We start from the raw sequence: 22196 nt of genomic DNA, 5'->3' as shown, positions 1-22196 counted from the left end.
TCGCATTGTAAGTGAAATGATCAAACTAGGAGACGAATGCATCATAAAAAACTTAAAAACTCTTTATAATGTCTGCCTCTTTGAAGGATCTATACCAGAAATACACCATAATAGTGCTTTTATGATAAAATTACCCAAAAAACCTAAATAAAAGTTTTCCGGGGCAAAAAAGATGATTTTTGAAATTTGTTTAAAAAAATTGTTTAAACAATTTCTGCCCAAAAAATTCGCCAAGTACCCTTCTGATTTTTTTAAACGAGTCAATTTTGAAGAGGAATCCTCAAAAAAAAACTAAATCTCAAACATTTTCTAACGAGAGCAGCCTCAGAACCTGGACTATAAAATACAGTAAAAACATTAGCTATAAGAATAAATTTCTTACATATTTTTACCAAATAAAAAATATGTTTATATGTTTTGTTCAGATTTATAGTAATGCTTACTTATAGATTATTAGACCGTCAGATTTCCGACGAAGTTTAACCACTGTTTTATCCCCTATGCTTTCGAGAGTACTGAAAAATGAAATCATATGTGAAATTATGTCAAATTATATGTGAAAACTGTGAAGTTTTCTGGATATTAAATTTTCTTTTGTACAGAAAATCTTCTTTAAAAAAAATTCTCCCTTATGCCATTTTAAGGATAGATAGAGAAGTATTGACTCTATTTTAAAAAACTTTGGGTAAAGTGTACTGGTGCCCTAAGGGTGTCAATTATGTCCTAAACATGTAATATTGATAGGCCAATATCAGTGATTTTCTCCTTCATGCCACGCGAAAGTTTGTTAGTTTTCACGATAAGGAACCTGCAAAAAAGATAGGTCGTGAAAACGAAAAATTTTACGTTGATTCGACTCTAAAATTTCTTTTTTTTTTGCTTATCTCATGACATTTTCAGTATACAAAAAGGTATAAGGGATTAAATCGAGCATTAAAATCCAACAGTCTAAATGGCAATTTTTTTTCTTCAACCTTGCTTAATTCAGAATTGTTTTGCTTATTTTTGCAAAATTGTATATCTTTGCTTATTTTATCTTTTGTGTCATACTTATAATGCTGTATTTACTAATTGCATAATTAAATTGTGATAGAAGATTCAATTGCGATCAATTTTCCCTGGATTCATTTTTGTAGTACATTTGATACTTTCCCAGTACCACAGTTTTTAGCTGGCGCATACTCAAGTTCTGCTTCTAATCGGTTTTGTTTCTGCAAAAACGTAATGTCTCACATATAACGATTAACCTCAAATATATTCTGATTGACTAATATACGAAATAATTGGAAATATACATATTATTATAGAAAATATAGTAACCAGTTACGACGAGACTAAGTGCATTTCAATTTCACTATAAAACTTTATGTTCATAAATCTTACTTTTAAGTCTTTTTCCTAATTTTCTACAATCTTAAAAGTTATAAACTTAACTTAAACCAGAAATTTAACAAGGATGATACCAGTGTTAATACAGTAAGATTTTTTTATCTATTCTTTTCCAGTATTCAGATTTTTCTCTCTAGAACTGATAAATAAAAACAAAACAAACAATTCTTTACAGTAACGCATCAAATACTTAATGTAAAGTTAGATGTTCTGTAACTACTGTACCACAGTCCATTGAACTCTATAAAATTTCTTCTTGAAGTAGTATCCACACTGGTGACTCGCTATCTTACATGCTTTTAAATATGATCAACAATATCCAAACACACACATAGCCATATGCACTGATTCACTTTTCTTTATACACTTCATTAATGCTACATCCACCAACCACCCCCTGGTACAAGATATGCATGACATATATCAGCTTCTTATAATTCAAAATACAACAGTCACTCTAATGTGGGTGTTATCTCATGTCGGGATTAGTGGTAACGAAAAAGCTGATTGCTTTGCCAAAAAGCCGCTTCATCCGTGGACCCCATTATTAATAAACAAATCTGTAACAATCTAAAAGCTAAACTGAAAAAACTTAATCGATCCACTTAACAAATTCACAGGAATAAAGTTGCTTCAGCTCTGCACAAAATTTAACCCTCAGTGAATCTATTTACCTGTCCTATTTAACGCGGAAAATTTGAAGATCCAAGATCCGAAAACAGCTCGGTACTAGTCTTTTACTCAATGAGGTCCTTAACAGCACAGACCAATTAAACGAGCCAATCAAATTTCTCAAAGAAAGAAAAATCAATTGGTAAACAGATTACAAATTTTGTTGAAAATATATTATTTATAATTTATATTAAATAGCATGTAAACTATAAACTGTAACTCGTGTTAATGTCCATAGGTGTCACATGCACATAACTAAATAAAAAAATATTTAGACATACTTTCTGTTAGTTCTTTTTCTTTCTCTAAACTCTTACACGGTGCTTTTTATTTGAATTCAGGTTCTACTTGCCCTCCACTTCACTTTTGGGCTTGGTTGTTTTTTATTTTTTAGGGGTGAAAACTACAACTATTAGACAAAAGCCGTATAATTAAAAATTAAAGCGGCTAATTGATTCAAACCATCTTTTAATGAAGTGAATGAATGTCAATTAACATCAAACAACATAATTTTAAATTGTCTGACAGTTTAACCCCTAAATCTCGCCTCCTAGATTAGTTATAATTAAAACAATGTCATTGAATACCTTGTCTCTACTGATTTGCACCGAAATTTGGATTTAGGTTATACTTACCCACCACTTCAAAATTGTACTTGTGCCGTTGGTTGCTTTTAATTTTTAGAGGTGAAAACGACGCCTATTAGAAAAAATCATATAATTGTAAATTGAAGCAATTTGGAATTATTTAATTATACAATGACATTAAATTTAGATATCTCTACTGTTTTAATTTTATATCAGATAATTTATACAATCATAAAAACTACCCCTTACGTAGAATTTTGAATAGTTGTATTTTTTTTTTATTAAAACCATAAAGCAATATTTTTTATTTAAAATTTTATGAATTTATTTTAGTCAACATAAAAAACAACCCTTATTAGTTTGTAGGATGGATGAAAGTATGTCTTTGCCTTAATAGCACATTACGTATATCTTATAATGCTCCAATAAACGCGTTCTAATATCTCCTAAAATATGGGATTCGTTTTTTACTCATAACTCGGTTAGCTTTTAAGATATGAAGTATGTACTTATAAAACGATTTTGTAGGTTTTTTTGAGGGCAATAAGATCATTAAAATCATTTTTTTAAACACTTATTGTTAAAACAGTTGTAGGTGAAATGACTTCAACAAGATACTAATCACGAGTGTATGCATACTTTGAACAGTATCACTAATACTTTTTTAGTTACTTTGAAGAAAAGACATTTTCTTTCAAAATTTCAAAAATTTTGGTTTCAAATTTCAAAAATATTTTTTTTTTTCAAAAATAAGTACTTTGAATCGGTTAAACCTATAGATCATATAAACATAAATAATACATAAATTAAGTAAATTTTAAAGCGGTAGCGAATAATTTTGTTTGGGGTGCTAATTAGAGGTTTTTCACGACGTTTTTACCAAAAAAAATGGACAAACTTTATTTTGAGCATAACTTGCTTAGTTTTGATGCTAGAAACTTAAAAAAAAATTAAGCTTTTTTTAAATATTTTCAAAAAGTTTAAATCAGTTTTTCCCGAACATTACTTCATTTTTTGGTTATTTGCCATTGAAGTATTCGATCTGGAGTTAGACAAATAAGAACATACTTTTTATGACCTACTACTCTGCGTCTACTGTACATCATAAGTACACCATTTTTTTGTTTTTTTTATAAGCTACATTTTTGCTAAGAATATTGTCTCGATAAATACTCCCTTTTGCAGTTATTTGTGAAAAACCGTCTGAATTTGTGGTTTTTATTTCGAAAAATGAACATTTTCACTCTCATTTTAAAAAGTATTGACTTAGTGAAAAATCTTTATAAAATAACAGTTGCTTAGAATTAGACAATTTATCCATTTGTGGACTCATTTTAAACATATGTTTTTTCACCCCCGAGAACGGGTGGCTTTCACCCCCCAAGTAAAAGTAACCCTGGGGCTCAAGTACAAAAGTGAACTAGAGATTAAGAGAAATCTAAATCCAAATTTGCAAGCAATCCCGTCGTGACGAAGAAAAGTTCAGTCATTCACTAGAGTAATATAGCTATATTGAATTATTTTTATTTTTTTATAAACACACAATTTTATTTTTTTATTATTGTTTAACCAAATTCCTTAAAAAATATCACAGTTACAAAATTTAGTTAAAGGTATTTTTAAGAAAATTTATTCAAACAGGAAAGAGAAAAAGGAAATTTTAAATAAAATTCAAGGTAATAAATACTCATATAGTATTTATTTCTAAGTCTTCTTATAATTCGAATTACATCAATTATATGTATTTTATGGTATTGTCGGTAACAATTACTATGTTTATTATAAGGTACACATGCCATTGGAATTAATAATATATAAATAAAATATGCGAGCGCCAAAGGTACTTAAATATATTCACGTGAACACACTGAGAAAATCAACTTCCTTGAACAATTAAACAACAAATAAAAAATAGATACCTAATTGTTACTGGTGTTGCAGTAATTATTAGCTTTGAATATATATGTTTGAAGCACTACTTAAAAGTATGTTTGACATATATTTCTTTAGCACGTACATATTATTTTTATTGCCAAATACATGGTTAAAAAAATAACAACAATGCTCCACAAATATCTACATAAGATAATTACACAGCGTATTCTGTTATTTCCATAGATATATAATACAAATAGCTACAATAAAATCGCGTTCTCCAAGTGCGACAGAGAAAACTAACGTAAAGCAGTTCCTGTATCTCTTTCTAATTTTCTAGGTTAATCGACCACGTGACCTAAATGATCAATGAGTAGATCACGTGGTCGATAAACCTGACCTATTAGAACGTGCCTCAGTTTTCGCTGTCGCACTGGGGGAACGCGACTATATGACAGCTGTGGTCTATTTGTATTATATGTCTATGGTCATTCCTGACATACCTAACCTAAAAATCTAATACTAACAATATTTTACAATTCAAAGAGAATATAAACATTTATTTGGGATAACTCTCAAGAACTAGTCAAAACAAGACAACATCAAACAGGAAGAATTTGATTTTCACGGAAAAGTACCAGATATGTGATATTAATAAGGGAGACCAAGAATAAAGGATAAGCGATTTTACTAAGTGTAAAATAAATATATACACATAAGAATAATTATCGAACAATAAACATAATAATATTTTCCACATATACCCGAAGACAAAAACTTAAAATATGACTATTTCTGAAAACAGAAACGTAATAGCAACGCCATAGAAAATAAAATTGTATACTATACTCGTATATAAAATGTTGTCTAGAGTTGGAATTTCCAGTTGCCTTTAGCGCTGCACCAATTATAAAAAATATTGTAATATAAAGTATATTAAGTAGGTAGGTACTGTTAATTTACACAATTTTAAGAAACTTTAGGAAGAAAGAAACCAAAAATATTGTCTTCGTTAGTTCGGTAAATAAAAGTGGACATATTTTATAGGCAAACAGAGTTTAAGGAATTTTTATCGTCTAAATGGAATTGAATGGCCCTTTCAAAATATGCTATAACGCAAACAATATGAATTAAGGTTTCAAAACTATTCTGTAACTAGAAAAGCTTTGAAAGAACAAATGGATATTAAAGAAAACGGATAAAAAATGGTATTATTTTTTTTAAAGAATAAATGGATAATGTGTCTTAACAGGTAAATATTATTAATTAGTTTAAAGCATCAATGTTCAATTAACTATATATGATTAGGCTCTACATTATATCCCAGAAGAGATTTGTATGAGGATGGTTCTAGTGAGTCTAAAATTAGATTTTTGTAAAAATATCTTAGAAAGTTAATTATAACTATAATTGAAATATACTGATAACCGAAGAAAAAAAATCAAAAAAAAATTCAAAACATATTTAAAAAAAAAATAACGTCGTTACATACTCTACAACCTTTTATCTATTCTGAATATCTTGGAAATCTACGAGAAAAATGTTCAAAACTCAAATGAAAAATATTGTATAATACGTTTTGGAAATTTGCCTATATAAAATTCTTTACAGTTGCTGAAAATCCGTTCTAAAAAATTTAAAATTCAATGTTATACAGTAATTTTATGAAACATTATGTTTTTGCATAATTGTTTTGTACTCCAGCTTTGCCAGAAAAATTCTAAACTTTGCTGCGTAATAATTATTTGGTATATAAATACATAAATATATAAACATATACAGTCCATCCGCTGGATCTTTGCACAAGTATGACATTATTCAGTAATTGTTTTTTATATAACGTTAGTTTCCTACTCACAGAAACTAAATCGATGAACTTCAGCCGCCTGTACATGCACAACAGCATACATTGAACAATGGACGATGGTCGGTGGTTGATTCACCAACTGGCAATTGTGAATTTTGTTTTGACAGCGTTTTTAGTGTGTTTATAAAGGATTTTCACGTCATTTAAATATTCAGTAAAATAAATTTTAATTTTCGTACTTTGAATATACATATTTTTTAACAAACAGTTGCTATAACTATTAATCGTCACCTTCTTGTCGAATGACGAATAATATTATGTTTATTCTAATCTCCAAATTGACATTTATTTATTTAAATATAGCTAAAACTACGACAACTGAGTGATATGAAATATTTCTTAAGGATTTTTATTTTTAAGGTATGTTTGGTAAACCATAAATTCTCAAGCACAACATCTTATGTTAAATATGTTTTTAAGTATTTCAAATTTAAAAAAATATATAGAGGGCCTTTGAAGTTATTTTCATCTGTTCAATAAGTAACATATTAAAATTTATGTTCGTTTATCAAAATAAATATTATTGAAAAATTCTTTATTTAAGAGAGTAGCTGCTGCATTAAAAATATCACGACATGCAGTATGTGCAATTATAAAAAGGAAAGAAAATAATCATATTCTTTCAAAGCCAAGCAAACGTAGAGCTAGTCCAAAAAACAAGACAACCGATCTAATACAGTATATGACATGTGCCAACAAAGCAAGTACCATTTTTTTCAACCTGAATTTGATAATAAACCAGAAAGTACTATTTAATCAATACTTTATATAAGTAAATATATGTTGTAAAAAAGCTTGATAAAAGTAGTTTAAGCAAATTTGTGCTGAATACAAATATTGATATTTTGTCAATTTTCTTGTGGGTTTTTTAATTTGACATCATTATTAATAGATTTCTTTATTTTAATTTTGTAGTGTTATTTCTGTATGTACATTTTTTCAATTAAGTTAAATAACATTGTAACCTTCATCTAGTCTTATTGTGTTTATTATGATTTTAATTATTTTGTATGAATAATACCCGTTATATTAATCTCCATAACAGTAGTAAAAGCAAAGTCATTAATTAATTCTAAAAACAATAGTTAAGACTGATAAAACACAATAAACAAAATGATAAAGATGATGGAGGCCTCGGGTAGATTTCTATTCAGTTTTTTAGATCATAACCCATATTTATATCTGCTTATGTGCAATGAAAATACTTTTATTTCTATTACTACTATATAAACAGTCCTTTCAAGCCCACAAAACAGCGGTTGATTCGCTAAGCCTGTGGATTTAAAAAAAAAAACTACAAAAGTCATATTTTTTTTAATTTTTTTTTGTAAAAAACATTTGTCATTTATAATAGTATAATTTTGTCATAACAGAATTTTTTAAATTGCTAAGAATCGTGAAACAAATGATTGCAAACAAAAATATTAAAAAGATTTAATTTTGGTTTTAAATTTGTCAAAGTCAAATTAAAGAAAAAACAAATTAAAGATTAAAATCTAATTTCATTGATATTGTGAATTTTTTTTAATTAATAATGAAATATTTATTTGCTATTCTACATCATTTTCACACCAAGTTATAAATTAATCATGAATGATTTCTTTAAAACTAAAACAAAACATTACAATTTTCATAATTACTTTTTTTTTATTTCAATTAACCGCACCAATAAGGTTATTGGTGGGATAACCAATTGCTTGAAAATTATATCAATGGTTATGGACAATAATTAGTTGAAATTATAAACTGTTTGATCTTAAAATTAAATTTGAATAAAGAAAAAACACGACTAGATAATTATTTACAATTTTAATTAGGAAGTTATCGCAATTTCAATTAAAAACTTTTATTTCGACTTTTCCATTTCCACTTTGGAAATCTTGCCTCAGACTCACCTAATAACTGATTTAAATTTTTCAAAATTAGTTAGATGTTGTTTACTATTATATGTGTAAAACATAATCGACAAGTAATATTGAATTACTCACGTAGCAAAATTTTAATAATGTTCGAATTTTTCGGATAGATCTGAATTACAAAACTTTTGTGCCAAAACAGGAGAAAGGTATTTTCTTTTCTTTAAGCATAAACATAAGCACCTTTTCAAAGTGTTATTTTACTTTTAACTTTTTTTAGAATCATTTGTACGAACTGGAAAACATTTATTTACTAAAAAAAATTTAGTTGCGAGCAGTTTTATTTCTATCTATTTTTGTCGTGCATATCTTACCTTCCGAGATATTTAGGATAAAACTTTGAAAGTTGGGTCTGTAATGTCTTTAATTTTTGTAGTAAATTTTTCTTTGACTTTTCCACAATTTCTTTAGTTAAAGAATATTTAAATTCTAGTGTTATAAATAATATTCCGAATACATTTCTTCAAAAATCCATAGTCTAGTTCACTACAACCAACCTAAGTTTATTTTTATACTGATGCCAAGTGAATTATTATAGAAATTAAGATTATATGAGGCATTGAAGAATTAAAAAGCCCAAAACCTACCACTGTTTTGCAACTGAATAAATCTCAATGAAACTTGCATTCGATTCATAAGAGCGTCAGGAAATTTAGTGAACTAAACTGATATTAAACAAGGAAAATGCATTTTCAAAAGTGGGAAGTAATGAAAAATGATAAAATTGTAATTCGGAAATAATGGTAGGAAAAGATTTCAATATTTTTACTCGTTTTCTTTCTTTCTACTTCGGCGGTTTTTGGGGTCGCTGAACACGAATATCGTGTCGGCGATGGTCTTTAAGGCACTTGGTGCTCAAAACAAACTGATTTTGTTTCGAATTTTCTTAAAACTCTAGGAGATGAGACCCTTTTTGGGCACCATGTGCCGGAAAATCATCATAGTCATGAAATTCTTTATCAGCTATACCAATATACCCCCGAGTAATGAATTTGCATTGATTTTGTATTGAATTTCCATAAAACTCCAGAAAAAGAGTCACATCTTTGGCTTCAGATACCTCGGAGACCATAGCCGTCATGATATTCGCGTCCAGTCAGCCCAAAAACCCAGAGTAATAATATTGAAGTCCTTTCCATTAATTATTTGCGAATTACAAATTGATTATTTTTCATCACTTCGAAACGCACTTTGGAAAATACATTTTCCTTGTTCAAGAATGCAATTTTGTTATTTCCACATCATCATTTTAGTTCACAGAATTTCCTGACGTTCTTCCAAATTAAATGCAACAAGTTTCATTGAGATCCATCCAACTGCAATATTTTTGGTTTATTGCTTCATTGCCTTGTCTAGATCTCCTGTCAATCACGCTTAGAGTTTATCTTCAAATCAAAAGATATATAACGCTATAACGTAACGATGGGGGGGGGGGAGATTCCTGTTATTATAAAATAATGATTTTGTTTTAGTGAAAAATGTGACGTTAGATTAAAGGAATAATATGCATATTGACATAAGAACAATAACCATATTTGGAATAAAAGTAGACACAGTAATATCTTCTAATTTAATAGCTAAAACATGATGTACTTAAAAGACCTGAACACAAGAGATGAAACTATATAGCAGGAAGATATTCAGGTTTATAAACTACATAAAAGAACTTGAAAAAGTTAACGGACTAAATTTAAAGATTAGATGTATAATATCATAGTAATGTTAGTAAGTATGCAGAATAAATAATAACTGCCGTTCAAGGAATATAATATAATTGGTTTCTTCTTCCTAAGAGTTTTTTTTTAAATATTTTCAGATGTTCATGAAGCTAGCCTGCTTACCCTAATAATATCGAATAAGAAGTTTCCAGACCCTCCGGAGCTAGAACCTCCTCCAAAGGGCAGGAACCTCTTATTCCGATCTTGATCATCTTCGATTTCAGAAAGATCTTCAGCAGGTTGTGGTACTGATTCTGCCGGCGCTTGATCCGCAGCTGCTTCTCTGGTTATCCTCGCACTCCTTCGGGCGATCAAGTTGCTCTCGTCAGCGGCGGACTGTAAAGGAAATGTATATTAGAAAGATGCTATTACTTACATTGATCAAAGTTTAAAATGATATTTGACATGTTAACACGAATACATAAATATCTAACACAAAGAAGCATACATGTAATTCATAGTGTCTGATTTATTTAAGGTTTTACACAAACAATTTAAATACCAAATTTGTGTAAAATAAAATATAATATCACCCAAAAATGAGAAATATTATGGTTTTTAGTATATTTCTGCTACACCTTGGTTATTATTTGTTTTCATTTTCTTTTGTTACTTGTTAAAATTTTAACAGATAATTTCTCAAAAATTATTTCATCCGCTTTCTTTACGTAGACAAGAAAATTGCAAATGTAAAAAAAATTTTTGTTAATATTCAATTCTTTTTTATTTAGTCATAATCAGTACCATCATCATTATCTAGTCTTTTGCGTCCAAAGTTGAACATAGGCATCCCCTTTCTTCCAGTTATGTCGATCTTGAGCCAATTCCCAGCATTTATTTTGACGTCTGTCTATCCTGTAGATGGTATATATCTGCTTCTTCTGTCTGCTCGTGGTCTTCGTACTGTAATTTTTTGGGTCAACCGCTTGTCATTAATTCTGGCCACATGGCCCGCCCAGTTCCATTTCAGCCATGCTATGGTTGCTAAAGCCTGAGTTAAGCACGTGTTTCACCGCCGTAAGTCATAACTGGAAGCATACATTGGTCGAAAGTCTCGTTTTTCAAATAATTTGGCATGGTGCTCTTGAAGATGTCTGATACAGCTTTATATACGGTTCAAGCTAAAGTGATTCTTTTTGCAGTTCTAAAGGTTGGTTGTCCCTGACCATTTGAATTTCATAACATAAGTATAATCCTGAACGTTCAGTCAACTTTTGGGATTTTTGCTTGGATGAGATCTGTCATGTACTGTTCCTTTCCAAAATTTATGTTTAAACCAAATTCCTGACAGCCGGCATCTAACTCAGCAATTGTAGTTTCAATATCTCTTAGGGTATCTGTTTCAGAACAATGTCGTCCGCAAATCGTAGGTGGGAGAGCATGTTCCACTAGAACTACCGTAAACAGTTTGGGTAAAAACCTGTCTCCTTGTCTGATTCCTCTTTTGATTTTTGTACAGTTAGTCACCGATTTTGAGTATTTTTGTATCTGTGATGTTGACTGCCAAGCTCTCTTGCAACGGTTAGCAAGAATTAGATCAAATCTTCCGTTCTTTCCAGAAGAAAGAAGACTTATAGATACAAATAAATAAAATAAACGATACAGGACGTAACACTGCTTAAAGTAAGGGAATAAGAAATTACACATCCCAGTGAGGTAAATCAGGATTATGTCAACAATATAATGTCGAACTACAGGAAACTTTCGTTAGAGAACGTATTTTTCAAAATGCAAGGATTTCTTCTTGTCATATCGGAATAGGTTATATCAACAAAACCAGCGGAAACAAATCATCAGAGACCATCAAGTGGAACACGATAAATTCCGATATAGATGACAATCCGAAGAAACCATCCAACATCTTGTAGAGAGATCACAGGTATTTGATACAAATGATTGCACGACACCAGTCGATAGGTAAGATGTTTTAACAGGAGCTAACTGATTAAACCAGGACATCTTAAAATTAACCATACTGCTTATTTTAAATATGTTTCTGATACTAAGCTGAAGAGCAACAAAATGCTTTACTGGACCATTCTGTGCTCACTTACCAGTTGTTCACAGTAGTCCATATATCATATTATTTAAGAAAGTAATAGCAAATAACGAATATTGATGAGGCGATACATAACAACAGAAATCTACCTGAGAAATATAATGAAAAAATTGTTAAGTATTTAAATCTTAAAATATACATAAAAAACAATTCAAAATTGACATTGTCCACTTCATAATTCTTTTAGTTCTAGTGCCATTTCGAAGAGTCTCTTTAACCTTTAACATATAGGTTTTGGTAAACATTTTTATAAAAAGTGTTCTTCAAGCGATATTCAGATGTGTTTGAAAATTTTTGCAAGATACCCCATCTTACAATGTCATCTACCAATCGATAATTAAGAGATAACCACCGGAGAATTTAATCTTTCTGATACTCTTGGTATCTGGGAAGTGAGAATGTTCTACTTAAAGAAGAACGTGGGTCGCATGATTTAATTCTGGGGTGATAATATCAAATTTTTTATATAGGATTAAGCAGAAAGTAGTAACTATTGTGGGGAAAATGTATGAAAGATACTTTAGCATACTAATACACCTAGAGCTTGATACACAGGCCGACATGCTTGGCCGAACACAGAGTATACTTTTCAGGAGGTTTTTGGTGCGCTGTATACGAATCTGAGCTCCAAATTGCTCAACTGGTTTTGGAGATATCTTCTAAAGGTGCAAACATAGCGGTTTTTGGCAATTTTTAATATACAATATAGAGGACACCTTAATGTATAATAATTTCTATATTAATTTCTAAGCGAGATTAATATGTATTTTGGTACAGATAAGTGATATGGTAATAAAATACGCATTTATTATTTTTTTGGTATACATTTGTGATTTTTGCATTTTTGCGCTCTCAGCCGAACCCAGAGTTATGAAAGAAGGACGTCTCGGTGTTGACTTTGACGTTAATGGCACTTTTTTTGGACATGTAGTAAGGGGAGACCGATATAATATTCTTCAACTTATTATGATGGGTAAAATCGAAGGACGCAGAGAAATTGGTAGAAAGCAGGCCTCTTGGTTGAAGAATATCAGGGAGTGGACAGGAATGAGGAAAGCTAAGAAACTCTTTAGAATAGCTCAAGACAGAGACAGTTTAGCCATGTTAATCGCCAACGTCAAAGGGACTTGATAGGGCACGTTAAGAAGAAGGCACTTTTTTTCGTTTTTCTTCATTTTGTTGTCTGTTTTCTTTCTCTTTTTATGTTTATTGTTGAATTTTTTTTACGTTTGACAAGAAGAAGAAAATAATCAAATCTGTTTTATAATAAGAGTGGGTATAAATTTAGGTTTACTTTTTTTTATAAAATCTCCCTCGCTTTAGTTAAAATGTTCGTTTGAGCGTCTTACATCTTTAACGTCACAGATTAAGGCATACACTTTAAGTTGGTTATATTTTTGAGGAAAAAAAATTTAATTACGATGCTACATGACTTCAAAAATGGCTAAACACCATAGACATATAATACAAATAGACTGAGTACTGCTATACAGCCGCGTTCTACTAGTGCGACAGAGAATACGGACGCAAAGCAGTCCCTACATATCTTTCTAATTTGCTAGGTTTATCGACACCTAATCTAAATGACTAACGAGAAGGTCACGTGGTCGATAAAACAGGCCCCTTAAAAAGAGATACAGGAACTGCTTTGCGTTAGTTTTCTCTTTCCCACTGGGGGAACGCTCCTGTATTGCAGCGTATAGTCTATTTATATTATAGCCAAAAACCATAGACATATAATACAAATATACTGACTATTGCAAACTATAGACCTGTTCCTTCAGTGCGACAGAGAAAACTGACGCAAAGCAGTCCTCTCCTTCTCTTTCTAATGGGCTAAGTTAATTGACCACAAGAATTAGATGAACAATGGAAAGGTTACGTGGTCAATAAACCTGGCAAATTAGAAACAGATGCAGGGGCTGCTTTGCGTCAGTTTTCTCTGTCGCACTGGGAGACCGGCCTGTATTACAAGATTCAGTGTATTTGTATTGTAGGTCTCTGCCGAAACCGCTATTGTTACACTTTTAGGTTGAAATATTTCAGAAACCAGAACAATTTGGCAATTTGGAGCTTAGGTTCTGATTTAGTCCACAAAAAACCTTCCGACAATTTTATTTTGATTTCTGGGTCCGAATATTGGTCAAATTGTATCGGCCTGTGTAACAAAGAACCTCAAACCTTTTAATATGGTACTAATATACATAATCTGAAATTATAAAATTGAAACTAATAGCTGTGAGAAAAATAAAATATTAGTCGGGTAATTTTGAGATTCTGCCGCGACATCTGATATTTTTTAATATAATTTGATTCCTCAATATTATAATCCTTTAACATTCTATATGCATTAGTGACAAAACCACATCCCCTTGTACCCGACGTTAACAATTTTACTAGGGCTAGTACTATCTTTGTTAAAACAAACATTTAAGAGTTCCTAAATACGAAAATGAATGTACAAATACAGATAAAGGTTAACAACATAAACAAATACACACTGTCGAGTGACTTAATAAACAATAAAACAGCAATTATATAAATATGTGATTTTATATGGATATGTGATCGATTTTCCAATAAAGTAATGAAATAAAATGCTACGATAATAATACACTTATGTTCTCACTGTAAAAACAGCATTTTCCGTTTCTTTTTTAGCCGTGGTAGTTTCTAGAAGAGGTGCTGATTCGCTAGTTACTCCAGATCTATTATCTATTGCTTCTGCTGGTTTTTCAGTATCTTCATCATCATCATAATCATCTTCATCTGGTGGGAAGGTGGGAAGGACTACATTTACTGAATTTGCACCACCTCCGCCTCTGCCGCCTCCTAAACCTCCTCCTTGAAGAATGGCTCTACCGAATACTCTAAACGCTGTACTGGTTACGTTTTGAATGACATTGTCTAATATCTAAAAAGGATATATTAATTAAGCTATGATTTTAAAAAGTTAATATAGTCTGTGTGAGCAGTTTATGTTACTGAGGAAAAAAATCAGTAATTTTTATAAAATATGTGGAGGAAAAGAAGAGAGCGTGATGTATATTGGAAAATAGAGCCAGATACTTTTTTTTGAATTTGGGAAAATTCTAAAACAATAGGAATATAATCGTGACATACAAGTCCATGTCAACATATCGTATATTTGACAATTATAAGTTCTATTTGAATGAAGTTTTTTAATACGTTCGAGTACCTCATCTATACATAACGAGTATGAGTACTACGGGAGGTTGCTATTTATATTTCTGGCCTAACAATGAAATATTGCTTATTTCTCCAAACGTTCTCCAAATGCGCATATGCTTAAAAATGTCAAACTTTCCAGTGCAAATATCAGATGTCAGTGGATAGCACTTGGTGTTGACTAGGCCAGAAATATAAATAGCAGCCTAATGCTAAAAAAATATGAGTATCGTACAAGCAATATTTAATTTCTTGGTACAAACAAGTATTTATGGTCGGAAATGACTTTATTGCTTTTCAAAATATCCTCAATAAAAATCAATACACTATTGTATGCGTTTTACCTAATTTTCCAAACACGTTTTCCACTCAGATTGACGTAAATCCAAAATGGGTTTTGAACGCTTCTTCGGGCGTCAAAAATCGTTGACTAGGTGAAATATTTTTGATGTGTGCAAATAAAAAGAAGTCATTGGGTGCCAAATCAGGACTGTACGGCGGATGACCCGTTATTTCGATGTTTTGGTCGGTCAAAAACTGCATGTGTGTGCTGATGTCAGTGAGATTGCATTGTCCTGGTGAAGAATGATTCGTCTGTTCTTATTCTTTCTCTAAATTCCACTGAAAACTTTTATCAAACAAATGGTTTTATACCATTTAGAATTGACTGTCTTACGTTGTAATGGCACTATAGCTACATGGCCATTTATACCAAAGAAACAAGCGACCATTTGTTTCGAGGTGCTTCTTTGACGAGCAACTTTTGTTGGATTTGGTTCATCTTTTAACACCCATACGGTTGATTGCTGTTTTGTTTCGGGCTCATATGCATAGATCCATATTTCGTCACCTGTGTAGATGTTATACACAGCAGTTGATGCACCGCGATCCCATTTCTTTAAAATTTTCGGGCACTAATTGGCACGAGCCTTTTTTTGACCTTTTGTCAGATTATGTGGGATCCAAAGATAACAAATCTTTTTTACAGCCAAATGATCATATATATATATATATATATATATATATATATATATATATATATATATATAATTTAGCTCTCCAGGCCTAGAAGGTCCATGGCTTGGGTCACTATCCTTTTCCATTCTTTTCTGTTTGTTGCTTTATTTTTCCAGTTTGGTATTTTAAGTTTTTCTATGTCTTTTTCAACATCCTTCTTCCACCTGGTTTTCGGTCTGCCTTTCTTCCTTTTCCCTCCTATTCCTCCCATTAGCATTTTTTTTGGCAGTCTTGTGTTTTTCATCCTTTGGATGTGTCCCAGCCATCTCAGTCTTTGTGACTTTATGATCCCTACGATATTCGGCTCTCCATACATCTCCTCTAATTCCATATTTGGTCTTTTTATCCATATACCATTCCATAATTTACCTCCAAATATTTTCCTAAGGACTTTTCTTTCCCAGACTTGCAGCAAGACTTGCTCGGATTTGTTCATTGTCCATGTTTCACTGGCATATAATACAATAGGTCTTATTACAGTCTTATATATTCTTGTCTTAGCCCTTCTAGATATGTTTTTGCTTCTTAATAATTTGTTTAGTGCAAAAATACAACGGTTACCGGCCATAATTCTCGCTTGGATTTCTTCCTTCATATTTGGTCTTCTCGTGAATGTCGCTCCTAAATACTGGAATATTTCTACTTCTTCGAATTTATATGTTTTTTCATCTGTTATTACTGTCAGATATTGTTCTTGTAGGTAATCTCTTTCTGTCCATTCCATATATTTGGTCTTTTCTTCATTTATGTACATCCTTTTCTCTCTCGCTTTTATTTCTAATCTTTTTATTATTTCTTTTAATTCTTGCTTACTTCTGGCTATCAGTACAATGTCGTCAGCGAATGCTAAGCATTGGTGTTTTCTTTGATATATAAGTACTGACCTGTTGATTCCAGCTTCTCTGATGGTAACTTCGAGGACGATACTGAACAACAGCGATGACAGTGGGTCTCCTTGTCGCACCCCCTCACTGACCTTAAACTTATCTGTTTCTTCGCCCTTTATTTGAACCCTATTCTCTGTTTTTCGGAGTGTCACTTTTACCATTCTTATCAGTTTTTCACTAATTCCCATTTCACGTAGTGCTTTGTATATTTCTTTGCGTTTTATCCTATCGAACGCTTGTTTAAAGTCGATGAATAGAGCCATTGTAGGTTTCCCATATTCGTAGCTTTCTGCTTGTATTTCGCGCAGTAGGAAAATTTGATCCACTGTGCTGCGCCCTCTTCTGAATCCACATTGATATTCCCCTATGTCATTATCTATATTTTGAGATAGTTTATCTTATATATATACTGCAAGTATTTTATATGCAACATTTAGTAGCTCTATTCCCCTGTAATTGTGGCATAAAATTTTGTCGCCTTTTTTGTGAAAAGGGCACAGTGTCGCTTCGGTCCTTTCCTTCGGTAATTTTTCTTGTTCCCATATGTCTTTTAGCAACTTTTCCAAATGCTTAATTAGTACTGGTCCTCCATATTTAAACATTTCAGCTGTTACTTCATCTCTTCCTGGGCTCTTATTATTCTTTAGTTTCTCTATTATTTCTTTTATTTCTTTTTCGTTAGGCGGTCTTTCCTCTATTCGTTCTTGATCGACATTTCACTTCTTCTTCCTCTTCATATTCTGTTGTGGGAATTTCATTTAAAAGTTCTTCAAAGTATTCTTTCCATCTGCTCAATATTTCTTCGTCACTTACTAAATTTCTTCTACTTTTGTTTTTGTAGTGTACAGGTTTTCCTTGGTGCCCCTTTTTCTCATTTTTCACCCCTTGATATAAGTTTCTAATTTCTCTATTTTTATAGCTCTATTCTTTCCTTATTAATTTATCCTCATTGTATTTTCTTTTCTTAGATCTTATTATTCTTTTGGCTCTTTTCCTTTATTCATTGTATTTTCTCTCTATCTCTGTTGTTTTTTCTTGCATCATTTTCATTCTTAATTTATTTCGTTCATCTAGTTCCATTTTACATTCATCGTCAAACCATTCTTTGTATTCGTGTTTTATATTTCTATTACTGGCCTGAGCTGCTTTGGTCATACATACTTTTATTTGCATCCATGTTTGTTCAATGTCTACACTTTCTGCAATATTATCTAATCCTCTACTGACCATTCTTTCATATTTATTTTGTTCCTCTTCTGTCAGTAGTCTCACAGGTTTAGTTGCTTTATACTTTTTCTTCCGCTGGTTTCTAAGCACTGGAATAAGTTGTTTCATTTGTATTCCAACTATAAAGTGATCTGAATCTGCATCCGGACCTCTGTATGTTTTTATGTTCTTTATACATTTTTGCATATCGTTTTCGACAAGCTCATGATCAATTTGGTTTATGGTTTTCCCATCCGGTGATCTCCACGTTCCTTGGTGTATTCTTTTGTGTTGGAAGTACGTGCTCATAATGATCATATTTCTTTCTTTCGCGAAATCAATTAGGAAGTGACCATTTTCGTTCGTTGTTTCATGCAAGCTGTATTTTCCTATGGTGGGTACATATATTTCTTCTTTTCCTATTTTTGCATTACTATCACCTAGCACTATTTTTATATCGTATTTGGGGATATTTTCGAATACTGTATCTATGTGATTATAAAAGTCTTCTTTTATTTCTATACTTTTGTCTTCAGTCGGTGCATGTATATTTATAAATGTTATTTTTTGGTATTTTCCTCTTATTCTTAATACACATATTCTCTCTGAAATTGGTTTGAAGTCAACGATTAGATCTTTCAGCTTTTTATTTACCACAAAGCCTGTGCCTAACATTCTATTTTCTCCCCCGCTGTTGAAAAATAAATAGTCGTTTATTTCCATTGAGTTTTGCCCTAATTGTTTTGTTTCTTGTAGTGCTATTATTTCGAACTTGTATTTTTTGCATTCGTCAATTATGTGTTTTATTTTTCCTTCCTCGTACGTTCCTCTTACATTCCATGTCCCTACTAATATGCATTCGTTTATTACTTTGTTTAAAGTAACAATCTTTACATTTTGTTCATCTCTTGTACCTTTATCTTGCCAAGTCGTCTTCGTTATTTTAGCCTGTTTAAATTTTGCTGTTAGTTTTTTGGTTTTACATTTTTATCTTTTACTAATTGTTGTTGGCTGTTATTCCATGTCCATATTTCCCCATCTATGATTAGCTTCTGGAATCCTATTTTTACATTTTTTCCATTATATCTCTCTGCCATAGCCTTACTTCAATATGAATCCATACTTCAATATGAATCAATACTGCCAAATGATCATGCAATATTTTATTAATGCTTGTCATACCAATATCCAAGAATGCTTCAATCTCACTGTACGTCACATGATGATCTTGTTCTATCAGTTCACGCACAACATCGATGGTTACTGATATAACAGCCGATTTTGGTCAAACTTCACGGAATTCTTCCTGTAGAGAGCGTTGACCACGACTGAATTCATTGTACCACTTTGTTACGGTGCTAGAGGATGGTGCCTTTTCCCCGTATAACGATTTAAGTTTATCAATGCACTCTTGTCTTGATAACCTACGTCAGAAGTAATGATAAATTATTGCTCGAAAATGTTTACGGTTCAATTCCATTTTTTGCCCAGACCAATTTTTTAAGTCACTGTGAACAACACAAATACCGCTCATTTGTCCAAACGTTCTGAATGCGCATATGCTTAAAAAGGTCAAACTTTCCAGTGCAAATATCAGATGTCAGTGGATAGTACTTGGTGTTGCTTTGGTCAGAAATATAAATAGCAGCCTATTGCTAAAAATATATGAGTATCGCACAAGCAATATTTGATTTCTTAATACAATGTTTTTCGTTAATTTTAAACTTAATAACCCTGAGTAAATGTATTGTTTAAGACTTTCTGTTTTTTATTTTATTTGTAAATAATACATGTATTTCTTTAATGTTGAATATTTTGATGTTGGAATACTATCATTCTACTTATTTTTAGATCGATCAATGGTTATCTTATAATTCGTAATTTTGCGTGAGGTATTTTAAGTATTCTTCTTTTGCTATTTTAGTAATGTGTCTGTTTAATGCCTACTACTTCCTAGATATAAGCAAAATTTAACTGTCTTGAGGGCGTCTCAATATTTGATGTATTATTCCAATCAATGATAATATAGTATGTTTGATGAATTTTTCTGTTAATATATACCTGTAGTAAGAAAACCTATTAGTTTTCTGCAGAAATTTCAGTGTTGTTATTGTAAAAGCTAAACACTTTTGTGATTGCTCTTAAAGGGGGGTCGTATAAAGCTTTAAACATTCAATATTTCAATTCGACCCATTAATTAGTTTAAAAGTTATTTATTCCAGAGATAATTTTTTATATTAATCTAAGAATAATTAAGATACAGTAATTCTACGGGTGCCATATAAAAGGTTAGGACTTTTACTTTTCTTCTTCTTTAAGTTCCATTTTCTACCGAAGGTTGGAAATCATCATAGCTATGCGGACTCTGTTGACTGTCGCTCTAAATTTTTCTGCACTACAGCATTCAAGCCATTCCCTTAAGTTCTGAAGCCACAATATTCTTCATCTTCCCACATTTTGCTTTCCTCGGATAAAATGGCCTAAGCACTCAGGTTTTCTTCTTTTGATAATCAATATTATTTTAGCTTCATTTCCTATTCTTTTAGTAACTTCCGCGTTTGAGATTCTTTGAGTCCATAATGTTCGTAGTATTCTTCTGTAACACCAAAATACAAAATCGGTCAAATTATTTAATTGCATATGTTTTAATGTCCATGCTTCCAAGCCATACAAGAAACTTTTTAAGTTTAACGCATGATGCACGTGCTATTTCAATAAGTGTCTTAATTTCTTTGGCTTGCTCTACATTTGATGTTATCCATGTTTCTAAGTATTTGTAGGTATCCACACTCTCAATTATAGTATTCTCAACAATCAATTGGATGTTTGCATCTGCTGATTTATTCATAATCATGCATCTGTTTTTTTTCAAATTCATCCTCAGACCGTATTCATGACAGCATTCCTTAAGTCGTTGCATTACGTTCTGTAAATCATTGTTGTTATCCATCAATATTACTGTATCGTCTTCAAAATACAAGTTTTTCTAAACTTCTCCATTGATAGATATACCTTCTATTGAATCTAAAACTGCTTCTTTAAATAGCGTTTCACTGAAGACATTGAAAAGTAGTGGTGACGGCACTCAACCCTGGCAGACTCCTCTCTGTATTTTGATATCTTGGGTGTACTTTTAACATAAACCAAAAAAAATTATTTGTATAACCAAAAATTGTTTTTTAAAGGTACTGCTATTACTTTTTAACTATTGCTCGTAGACATATTTTTAAATATTTGAGAAACTGGCAATTTTTACATGGCTTTTAAAGAAAACAAAAATTATTCAATTATTCAAACATTATTATTTTTTTGGGAAAATATATTTTTTAATTGTTTAAACAAATTATATTGTTTATTTATTATTAATATTAAAACATTGGATATTTGTAAAGTAGCCTTTAATCTTTGTTGCCCAAATTGTTTCTTGTTTCTTCTTTAAATTTCAAATTTTGTCGGGTCAATTCTTCATTGTATATGTTTATTAACGTTTATTTTTGTGTTATTTTTACTTTAATTAGAATTATTAATTTATTTTTGTAATGTAGGTTTGTAAAGTTGACTGAATTATTGTGGTCTATAAATTATTCTTTTTTAACTTATAATAGTTCAAGTTATCAATATATCAATACAGAAATATTAAAAAGATAAAATTGAAATATTGAACAAATATTATTCATCACTGCTTTTGAAATAAAATCAGTTAATACTGAAAGGACGAACACAATAAGCAAATACCTGACATTCTAACTATCATGAGAAAATGGTAAAGAACTAAAGTTGGTGTAACCTTCTGGCTAAGGTCTAATGACAGGGT

At 31.0% G+C, this 22196-nt stretch overlaps 1 protein-coding gene across 3 annotated transcripts in view; it reads right to left on the bottom strand.

Annotated features, from left to right (window-relative positions):
* LOC140439922 (uncharacterized) overlaps nt 1-22196 on the bottom strand; it is a 180354-nt gene that overhangs the window by 51878 nt on the left and 106280 nt on the right. For all 3 annotated transcript variants that reach the window (XM_072530097.1, XM_072530098.1, XM_072530096.1), the window contains exons 4-5: nt 14713-14997; nt 10148-10360 (exon numbers count right to left, since the gene is read on the bottom strand). In XM_072530097.1, the coding sequence (XP_072386198.1) occupies nt 10148-10360; nt 14713-14997 (498 nt within the window). The remainder of the gene's footprint in view (nt 1-10147; nt 10361-14712; nt 14998-22196) is intronic.

This window comes from Diabrotica undecimpunctata, chromosome 4, assembly GCF_040954645.1.
Source record: "Diabrotica undecimpunctata isolate CICGRU chromosome 4, icDiaUnde3, whole genome shotgun sequence".
NCBI lineage: Eukaryota > Metazoa > Arthropoda > Insecta > Coleoptera > Chrysomelidae > Diabrotica > Diabrotica undecimpunctata.
Note: the sequence above shows the minus strand (reverse complement) of the source record. Positions and strands in the feature narration are given on the sequence as shown.